The following is a 10,940-nucleotide window of genomic DNA, read 5'->3' on the forward strand; positions in this document are numbered from 1 at the left end:
CAGATGACTGCACTATTATTAGTGATTTGATATATAGTCAGAAATGCTGCCGTACGTTTCAGAGAGAGAGAAGGACGGAAAGAAAGGAAGAGACAAAGACAGATGGATGAGTAATGCGGTTGTCAGATCATTATTTTTAATCGCTCGTATGTTATTCACAGGTTGGAAATCAAACGGAAAGCACCACTCGCCGTGAAAAACAAACCTCTTAAATGTCAAGACGTACTGCTTTTCTCTGTTTTATATCAATGTAAATTCAATATATTTGAATTTTGGGCTGATGGAAAGACGACATATTGGTACGTGGAAAATTCTGATGGGCGTTTTTATTTTACATTCTGAAACAATAATAAAAAAAAGCCCCCGGTAAGGTGCAGTTTAAAAGTTTCAGAGTCACTGTGTATCTGTTCTCTGATATGTGGCTTTGAGTGGACGTCTCGTGTCATTTTGATCCTAAGACTTGAAGCGATGCCCTCTCACCACACGCCTGTAGTTTTTAGACTTCCTCTTACTAATGTCACCGGTACTTCATACAAACCTGATGTAAACACATCCCCTTTCCTTTGTTTCTGTGCTTTTGCACTGTCATGTTACAGACTCCCCGGGGATTTACTGACCCTTTCTTTCATGTTATTGGGATTTGTAGGATTTTTTAGGGGGGGGGGGGCACTAATGATATGGCTTTTGCATCTACAGACACTATTTTCCTAACTTTTTTTGTTGGTGTTGTTGTGATCAATAAAAATGACAAATACGTGCGAGCACACACGTACATGTAATACCGCAGCGCGCGTGCCATCTCACGCCCCGGGCAACATCACTTCCGGTGTAAAGCGCAAGCCCGCGTTGTACGTGTGAAAGAAAAAAAAAATGCTTTCACTTTCACTTCCAGGCGTCGTTGATTTGTCTGTGACGCTGCACTCGCAACACGAGGAGAAACAACGAGGAGAAACAAAAGGCGAACAAAACTCAGCAGCGAGAAGAGAAGGGCGAACCCTTTAGAAAACCCCGCCATGGCTTTCAAGTACCCGGATGCGCGAAGACACGAGAGTCAGGTCAGTGTGTCACGAGCGCTTTCGGTCTCACTCTTCGTCGTAACGTGAATCAGCAAGAAAGTCACAAGAGGGAGAGAGGCGAGTCGTTAGAAAGGAAAATGGCGACCGACGGACTGGTTGAAACAAAACAAAAACTTAGAAGAAACGACAGCAGTGGTGTTCATACCAACTGGCAGTCGTTGCTTCTCAGTTAGTTTAGCTTTTGTTCTCTGATGAAGCACATTTCCGGTGTAATGTGCAGGGCTGTAGCCAGGAAATCACTGAGTCACGGTTTCCAAACTCCCCCCAGGCCCCGAACAGCACCCCTCCTGTATTATTTATTCGTATATTATCTGCCAGTATGAAGGTTTAAAGTATTATCCTGACCAGAACAATTGCTATTCACGACATCTTTACATTTTTACATTATATTTAGGTTGTTTTTTCTAGCTGTGAGCTAGAGACTAGAAACTTCTCTCAACAAAGTTCCATGTATAACCTGCAATGAAAATAAAGATAGATCTATCTATCTATCTATCTATCTATCTATCTATCTATCTATCTATCTATCTATCTATCTATCTATCCCCACAATCATCAAATAAGCTAAAAACGTTTTATAGTTGTATTACAGATGAGTCATCTTTTTCAGATTCTATTTTTATCTTCTGAAATGAACGATTAATAAATACTGAAAAAATAAATATTTTAGAATCCCTTTCTTTTTTTTAAATGAAGCAATGATAACAAGCTAGTCACTCGTATTTAGGATATATATATGGATAATGGAAATTCACCAAAAACAACTTATTGGGAGTGTTTTTCTTCTAAAGTCCCATATCGTCCCATCCAAGGAAGTTTTCAATGCCTTGACATTGAATTACCAGCCTACATTTGTTTTAATTTGAATTGCATGTGGGGTCACAAATTACTTTTTGATTACTAATGTCATTATTATTTGAATTATCTTAAAAATGTCAATGTCAATATTTAAATGTCTGGTTGTTTTCCAATTAACAGTCCAAAATAAAAAAATATTTGGACAAAAGACAAAAGCTGGAACAAAAAATCTCAAGCATTTTAAAATAACAAGTAAAAAATTATGAAAATTGTAAAGGTCACCCTACTGTATGCGACTTCCCTTTTGTGTGATTGTCGAATGTAAACTCCCCTTTAGGGGATCGCAACCAGTAACTGAGGACATGACCTCAGTGCTGACTATGACCCGGGATGTATGCGTTAATTGCTTGTGACTGAAACTTGGCCCTTTGCCACAGGACAGAATTCTGCTGTGTTTGGACCGACATCACCATTTTTATTGAGTCAGCTTTCAGAGTGCAAAATGGTCCAACAGGCTATAATTCATAATCATGATTATTTTAGTCAGTATTAAGATTTGGAAATATTTGGAAACATCATATATTCATTTAGGAAGAAAATTATATACATTTTCAAGCCAGTCTGGTGCACGCAACCTTTGATGCCCTTTGTGCTTTAGTGAGAATGGTGATGACACACAAATCACAGACCATGTTTCTGACATTCGTGACTAGCTCACGTCCGGAGTCGTGAGCCACCTTATTCACCCCGGGCATTTCCAAGCGTGCTGCGGGGGAAATGTGCCAGAGGAGGAACGCCGGCCAGCATCAAAGTGTTAAACCGGATTTACAAAACAAGACAAAGCAGGAGTCTTATTGGGAAATGGAATCTGACACAATCATCGTTTTGTCTTATCTTGTTGTGATCTATTGTGATTGAAAAAGAAATTCAGTTAAACACACAGCCCCAAGCTGTCAAGCCACGCATGATGTGACAGCCGACGGAAGCACACCTGCTCGCCAGTTCCACAGAAAACGGATTTTGCAAGAAAGTTGAACCCATTTTCACAAGAAAATCGTTTTAAGTGTGAATCCTTTGCCAAGGATTGAACACAAATGTTTACGTGTGTTTGTTCCTGTTTGTAGGTGGATGACCTCCACGGAACTAAGATCTGCGACCCCTACACCTGGCTGGAAGACCCCGACAGTGCAGAAACAATGGTATGTGTTGATCTCCTGCAGAAAGCTGAAGTTAAAAACTCCTGCGAAACCCATCTCTCATGTCTCTCAGGCGTTTGTTGAAGAGCAGAACAAAGTGACCATGCCGTACCTGGAGAAGTGTGCCATCCGGTCTCAGTTCCACCAGCGTCTCACCGAGCTCTACGACTACCCCAAATACAGCTGCCCTTACAAAAGAGGGAAGAGGTATTAGTTGAGATGGAAAGAATGCCCAAACTGAAAGAAAAACACCAATGAGAGGGACTAACTTGAACTGCAGTTGTCATGTTGTTTCCTGTGTTTATTTCCAGGTATTTCTACTTCCACAACAAAGGTCTCCAGAACCAGGATGTGCTGTATGTGCAGGACTCTCTGGACGGAGCTGCCACCGTATTCTTTGATCCCAATAAACTCTCCGAAGATGGCACGGTGGCGCTGAAGAGTGAGTCACGTTGCAGCAAGTGGAGACACAAGGAACAGCCTTTTAAAGTGCTGAACCCCCTCCTTGTTTTCTGTGTCCCTCTCTTCCCTCCAGTGGGCCGCCTGTCGGAGGAGTGTGAATACTTTGCGTACGGTTTGAGCAGCAGCGGCTCGGACTGGGTCACGGTGAGTTTCATGAAGGCCGATGACCTCGCCCCACTGCCCGACGTCCTGGAGAGGGTTAAGTTCAGCTGCTTGGCCTGGACTCACGATGCCAAGGGCGTCTTCTACAACTGCTACCCACGCCAGGAAGGCAAAACCGACGGTTAGGAAGCGTCCTCCATGCAGACCGGCGCATGCAAGACTGTTACAAATCCATTCATGACTCAACCCTCTCTTGTTTTTTTGCACTGAAGGCACAGAAACCACCTGCAACATTAATCAGAAGCTCTACTTCCACGTCATCGGCACCAAACAGGTGGAAGACATTCTGGTTGCGGAGTTCCCCGATCATCCTAAATGGCACAGTTCAGTGACCGTAAGTCTGGAATCATCTTGGGGGGGGGAATGACGGATTCAATGAAGCACCTGCTGAAAGCTGATTGATGGACATGACAACAACTTGGCAAAAAAGTGAAATCTGTCTTTAAAAATATAGCAAACGATTTCCTGTATGTCTCATTAATAGTCATTTTATGGGTCCACAAGTGGATCAGACAGCTGCAGCTCATTCAGAATAGTCTACACTTCCCATTAGGGATGCACAGAAGGTGTATTTTTCTTCTTCTTTTTTTTTACATTCAAATCTTCTATTGAGATTTTGACAGAATCACCTTCCTCTCTCGCCTTTCTTTGCCTCCTTCCCACCTGTCTTCATCCCTCCCTCTTCCCAGCTATCAGATGATGGCCGATATGCTGTGTTGTCCATCACTGAAGGCTGTGAACCCGTCAACCGGCTGTGGTACTGTGACCTGCAGCAGCTCCCTGATGGCATCACAGGTACAGAATCAATACTTCTGCTTTGGCATGTTTGTGATTCCTTCTTAGAAAGTTATATCCTCCATTTATCCCACCCAACAATCCTCCTTACACTACATTGTTAGACAAGCTCTAAACGAGGTCTTCATTAGTATTCGCATTGTTGAATATTGATCCACAAATACATCAATCATACAAAATATCTTTGTAGAATAAAGCATTTCATAAGAAGTAAATGTCTGTGTGAAAAAATCTGTCATTGACCCTTTATTTTAAAGGGTATGTCTCACAATGTCTACGATCAAAAGTGCGAAATCCAAAGATATTCATATGATAAATGAAAACGCTTGAACCAAAACAAGACTGTAGTGATTAATCCTTTATCAAGATAGTTGGCGTTTATTTCTCCGTCCGTTTATGAAAAAATGAATTGACTAATTGTTGAAGCTCCAGAATTTTAATGGTTTCAGTTGCAGTTGTTAGTAGCAACGGAGCTGCAGAATGAAAACAAAGTGGCATGCCAAGTTTGGTTCTTGTCACTTTTTATATATGTATTTATTTCTATATTTTTTTAAAACATTGAAAACCACATCAGCTTTCCAAGAGTGGCATATGTGGGTGTTATTTTCATAGTACAAAATAATCTTGGCCAGTGACCCATCAGATTTCAAAATCTTTCACAGTCTGTGAAGACAAAAAACAAACTTTCTCACGCCCTCGAGAATGTTGACACTTTCTAGTGAAAGCCTATTGAGAAAACGTGTTTTCACTCTTTACACGCCATCGTAATTCAGTTGGACGGGCGTGGCTTTCTTTTGGGTGTGCTGGCGTTTAACTTGCAACACCCTGTTGGTCAACGATTGCGATGAGAAACACATGATGTATGTTTTTAAAAAGTGAATTGAATCTTCTCCTCCAGGCCTGCTGCCGTGGGTCAAACTTGTGGACAACTTCGATGCCCAGTACACGTACGTCACCAACGAGGGAACCGTGTTCACGTTCCGCTCCAACCTGGATGCTCCCCGGTACTGTCTCCTCAACATAGACGTCCAGAAACCAGACAGGCAGCACTGGACTACCCTCATTCCACAGCATGACAAGGATGTCCTGGGTGAGACCGCGTGGAATCTTTAATAGAATACACAATAGAAAACAAACGTCTGGATGTCCAGGCTGCAGGTGTTTTGTGGATCACACCTTTGCCGGCACGCCAGCTGCGGTCTTTCATGAGAACGGACCGAAAACCCCACCAATCTTTGCAAATGCGTAGAAGCGTCGTAGTTCCACAATTCAGCTGTTAAAACTTGCAAAATCTTTTTCGCAGAATATCTGTTAACGTTTCGATCGCAGTCCAAACCACAACAACTGGGAAGTTCTCTCTGTCTGTGGTCAGAGACCTTCGTCAGAGGGAACTCTGCTCAAAAAGTGAAACTTAGCCCATAAGCACTTTTTTTTCTTTTTTGTTCGGTATGAGTCACTGGAATGACGGTAACTGTAAGCATGGATCACTGAGATTTGTAGAAGTGATTGTCCACGTTAAAGATGAAATATATGCAAAACACACCCAGACCCCAGGAGAAACGTTGGATGCAAAGTGACTTTACCATATTTAGTATTTATAAGCAGTATATAAATAGACGATACATGTTTCATAGCACACTGTAATGTAGTTGAAAGCAGGCAAAGCTGTTTAATTATGTCCAACTGTGGTGTGAAATAGGTCTTTAAAGGATAATTTATAATTAATGTATAAATATTGTACTTAAATGTCCTAAAAAAAATAAGTGGTATTAATGATAGTAATACTGCTTTATTTGTAATTTTTCAAATGAATGTAAGTAATTTGTAAGTTTTCAAAATAACGTTCTATTTATATGAATATTCATCTAAAATCAATACTAATTCACAATATTTTTTCAGTTAGTGTTCCACTTAATGATATTTATACGGCACGCATGTCCCATCAGGGTACAGGAGCACTGTACACTTGTTGCCATGGTATCAAACGGTCATTGTTTACATGCCGTTCACAGTAAAGAGTCGACAGTTACATCTTATTATATGATTCTATGGCTGTAAAAGAAAACTCTTACCCTTTCCACTGGCTTTTTATTTATGCAGCTAATAAGTTGAGATTGTCATTGGCCCTTTTTGTCTCCTCTGTGAAAACGCTGTCTTGGGATCAGCTCCTATAATAGCCTCGTTATATGCCCAGTATGCATAATTCAACTATACAGTTTGAGGTCACTGATTCATCAGTTTATTCTGCCATGTCATTGTCATGACACCGATGACTCTCAAAGACAAAATGCCATTATTGATTTGTGGTTACTGTGTCTAATAAACAGAGTAACCAAGAGAATATCTGCTGAGCAGTACGTCCCTCATTTATGGTATAGTACACTGCCCCCTGCTGGCAGTTGATGAGATTTCATCATGTTGCAAAGAATGAATCCACACCTGTATTAACTATTTGCTCTGCCTGGGAAGTAATATCTCAATTATCCATAGCCACTTTATTTCTTCATCCACGATCTTGAGATCTAATTTTAATACAAATATGTAAAATCAGAATTATTAACAGGAAGGGAAGTTGACATGTGTAGTAATACAGAAAGGGAAACAGTTTAAATGACGCGAGGCAGCTTTCACATGTCTTCATATTCACCTTCTGTCACTTTCCTTTTTTTTTTTATATCGTTCTGCAGGCTCTGTCTCCTGTGTGAACCAGCACCACCTGCTGGTCAACTATCTCCATGACGTGAAGGATATCCTGCAGGTGTGTGAGCTGTCCACAGGCCGGGTGGTCCGGGACCTGCCGCTGGACGTCGGCACCGTGGCCGGAGTGAGCTGCAAGAAGAAGCACTCTGACTTCTTCTACAAGTTCACCTCCTTCACGACACCCGGTGACTCCTTCATTCACACTCTCCGTCATTTCATAATGATGTTTCAGTAATCCCACGTGAACACAAAATGCAAAAACAATTGCCTCCAAAGCAGAAAAATAATTATACTAATGATTAGGGGGAATTAACAAAAATATTATTAATAAATTGTTGATTGTTTTGATTTGTTTTTTCCCCAACATATCAGAAAATAGGGGAAATCTATACATTTTTTTGTTTGTTTTGTCCATCTAACAGTTGAAAACCCAAATTATATTCAGTTAACTACAAATACAATAAAGAAAATAAAACATTTCAAGGCCAAAAATAATAGTTTTGACCTTAAAAATAATATATGTTTTAAATCAAATATATTTAGATGTACTTTAATGGGAAATTCTACTAGTTTGAATGCTTTTTAATAATCAAACATCAGAAAAAGTACATTAATTGTTAACCCAAAATACCAAATAATGCATATACCCTGTATTAATGTAATTGCAGGTTATGTGATTAATAATGTAATTAATACGTCATCAGCAAAGTTTCTCACCAAATATGAATAATCAGCCATTAAAATATCCCCATGCAATGAGTTAAACACACAGTAACCTCTCTCCTGTGACGCCCAGGTGTGATCTACCACTGTGATCTGAGCGAGTCCAACCCGGAGCCCACGGTGTTCAGGGAGGTGGAGGTAAAGGGTATCAGGCAGGACGACTATGAGACCAGCCAGGTAACGTCCCCTCCTTCACCCTGTTATCAGCCTTCAGTTCACACTGGTGTTTTATTGCATCCACTGATTGCAAATTCATATCAAGAATTTGATTCTCTGTGATTGAAGACAAAGTAAATGTTTTTTTAAACCACACTGACATAAGATTTGTTTTGTAAAAGGTAGAAACGTTACATTTATCTCCTCCCATGCATTTACAGGTGTTTTATCCGAGTAAAGATGGAACCAAGATCCCCATGTTCTTAGTTCACGCCAAGGGCCTGAAGAAGGACGGGACTCATCCCGTCTTCCTTTATGGCTACGGAGGCTTTGAGGCTTCCATTCAACCGTACTACAAGTAAGAAGAAATCCAATGGGGGGGCGCTCTCTTCTTCGTTATTCACCGACACAGATGAACACTAATCACTAACACTCCATAATCTAAAGTCACATTCACCAGCGAGGTTATACAAGACTTCTGATTGGATAGTGAGTTGACCGGCCGTTGCCAGTCTTCAAAGCAGGGATAAGAACCTATCTACCTACCTTTACCTCTGCTAACTGTAATTTAAATGCCTTAATAAGTACTTCACCACAAAAGTGGGATGTCATGTTAACATAAAGTAGAAAGTGTGAAGTAAATATAGAATGCGATTTCAAAGTAATCTTTTAAAATGCTGAATGCTACATTTAATATTTAAAAATCATCAAACATCCATTTCTGTTCGTACTTGCGTGACTTTTTCTCCCCCGTCTGTCTTGTCTGTGCTCAGTGTTGCTTACCTGCTGTATGTGAGACACCTGGGAGGGATCCTGGCCGTGGCCAACATCAGAGGGGGGGGAGAGTACGGCCTCACCTGGCACAAAGGTAGGACATCCAAGGAAAGCACCCAGAGGCACACCACACTGCCTGCACAAGTCACCACTATGAGAGAAAAACTGCCTTAATGGCCAAACAAAATCTGTCCCTCCATTCCCTGTTTGCACCTTTTTTTTTTTAATACAGAACGTCAAGGCTGAGAAACGTGAAAGCGGCGGTAGAAAGTGTTAATTAGGAAACATTCAACCGCAGATTGCTGTCGTCTCATTCTGCTCGGTTCACCTGACTTCTGCTGCTTATCTTGTGTCTGCAGGTGGCACATTAGGGAAGAAGCAGAACTGCTTCGATGACTTCCAGTGTGCAGCCGAGTATCTGGTGGGGGAGAAGTACACCACCGCCAGCCGCATCGCCATCAACGGAGCCTCTAACGGAGGGCTGCTGGTCGGTGAGTACACGGTCCATGTGCATCGTGTGTGAACATTTTTGATAGATTTTTTTTTTATTTTGATTTACAGAAATTATTAGAAAATGAAATCATTGGCAGAGGAATTACATGTTGAGACTCAATAATTTTTGCGAGTTTTGTCTTTTAGGGCGTTACAAAAAATGTTTAAAGACAAAAGCTACATTTTCTTTAGAGAAAATAACTTAATTTTGAGTCCTGTGTGGTGCTAGGGAAGTAGAATGAGTTGCTTCTTGCAAGTTGCTCCAGTTAACTAAATAAAAAGCATTTAAATATCTGATGGCAGCATATGATGAGGGTGTGGTGGTGGTGGATGTGTATTCTTGGACCTTTGCCAATCACATGCTGGTTATTGGAGCTTTTCCTCGACCTCCTTTCCGTTTTCACAGCTCCGCTCCCTCCTACACACTTTGACCCTCACGCTAACTCACACTCACCGTATACATCCATGTTTATCAAAGCCAATCTAAGATCACTCGTCCAATGCATTATATTCTCTATGTTTCATAATTGCATAATTAATAATGTCAAATTAATCCAACAGTAGTTAGCTGCTTAGCTTCAATTAATTCAGCTATTAAACAGCACATTAAACAGTGCTTAGTCACATCATTTACCAAAGGCTGGCTGCCATATGGCACCGCAAAAAAAACCCAACTAATGACTCCTTCCCTGGTGTGTAAGTGGCAATTTCAGAGTGATTGTGTCCTACAGTGTGAAGAAAACGGGATGTGTTTGAGTGTGTTTATTTAAAAGCAAATATGGAATCTGTATCTGAAATGTTGAATCCGCACACAGCGGCATGCCTGAACCAGCGTCCAGACCTGTTCGGCTGTGCTGTGGCGGAGGTGGGAGTGATGGATATGCTGAAGTTCCACAAATTCACCATCGGACACGCCTGGACCACCGACTATGGCTGTTCAGACGATGCGGCGCAGTTTGAGTGGCTCATCAAGTATGAAAAAACACAACAATGTGTTAAAGTGACTCACATCATCTCCATATCTTTCAGTGTTTTCTTCTGAAACACAATCTGTGCAAAATCTATTCTTTGTCGGGTTCAATAATCTCTTTTTGGCTGTTTGGAGTCTAATAACTAGCAGCGATCTGCATCACACATTCCAGTTCACAAATCCCTCGTTCGCCTGCATTTTTCCTTCCAACCTTCTCACCTTCTCTCCAGGTATTCCCCTCTCCACAATCTGCCCCAGCCACCTTACTCCGGCCCTCCCTACCCCGCCGTCCTGCTTCTGACGGCGGATCACGATGACCGCGTGGTGCCTCTCCACACCCTGAAGTACTGCGCCGCCTTGCAGCACGGCGTGGGCAGCAGCCCCGCGCAGCGCCAGCCTCTGATGGTCCGGGTAGACACTCGTAGCGGGCACGGTGCAGGGAAACCCACCGCCAAGGCCATCCAGGAGGACACGGACATCTTCTCCTTCATTGCTGAGACACTCGGGCTCCGCTGGGTGGATTAGAGGGACAGTGATGAGGTTAAGGGTCAGCAATAAGGGAGGCTCTTTAAGGGATGGGGATTTCATCTTTTTAGTTCTGAGAAAACATTAGTGATGGTGACAGAAAAGAGATGT

At 41.8% G+C, this 10,940-nt stretch overlaps 1 protein-coding gene across 1 annotated transcript in view; it reads left to right on the forward strand.

Moving 5' to 3' along the window:
- The first annotated feature begins 882 nt into the window (after positions 1-882).
- LOC311027682 (prolyl endopeptidase) overlaps positions 883-10,940 on the forward strand; it is a 10,212-nt gene continuing 154 nt past the window's right edge. The window contains exons 1-15 of the mRNA XM_084031813.1: positions 883-1,055; positions 2,999-3,073; positions 3,144-3,277; positions 3,382-3,512; positions 3,606-3,815; positions 3,907-4,028; positions 4,384-4,489; positions 5,388-5,579; positions 7,177-7,374; positions 7,986-8,089; positions 8,290-8,426; positions 8,842-8,936; positions 9,202-9,333; positions 10,150-10,306; positions 10,535-10,940. The exon at positions 10,535-10,940 is cut by the window's right edge and continues 154 nt beyond it. Of these exons, the coding sequence (XP_083887939.1) occupies positions 1,014-1,055; positions 2,999-3,073; positions 3,144-3,277; positions 3,382-3,512; positions 3,606-3,815; positions 3,907-4,028; positions 4,384-4,489; positions 5,388-5,579; positions 7,177-7,374; positions 7,986-8,089; positions 8,290-8,426; positions 8,842-8,936; positions 9,202-9,333; positions 10,150-10,306; positions 10,535-10,829 (2,130 nt within the window). The 5' untranslated portion in view covers positions 883-1,013 and the 3' untranslated portion in view covers positions 10,830-10,940. The remainder of the gene's footprint in view (positions 1,056-2,998; positions 3,074-3,143; positions 3,278-3,381; positions 3,513-3,605; positions 3,816-3,906; positions 4,029-4,383; positions 4,490-5,387; positions 5,580-7,176; positions 7,375-7,985; positions 8,090-8,289; positions 8,427-8,841; positions 8,937-9,201; positions 9,334-10,149; positions 10,307-10,534) is intronic.

The sequence above is a fragment of the Eutrigla gurnardus genome (genome assembly GCF_963514095.1).
Source record: "Eutrigla gurnardus genome assembly, chromosome: 17".
In the NCBI taxonomy this organism is placed as follows: domain Eukaryota; kingdom Metazoa; phylum Chordata; class Actinopteri; order Perciformes; family Triglidae; genus Eutrigla; species Eutrigla gurnardus.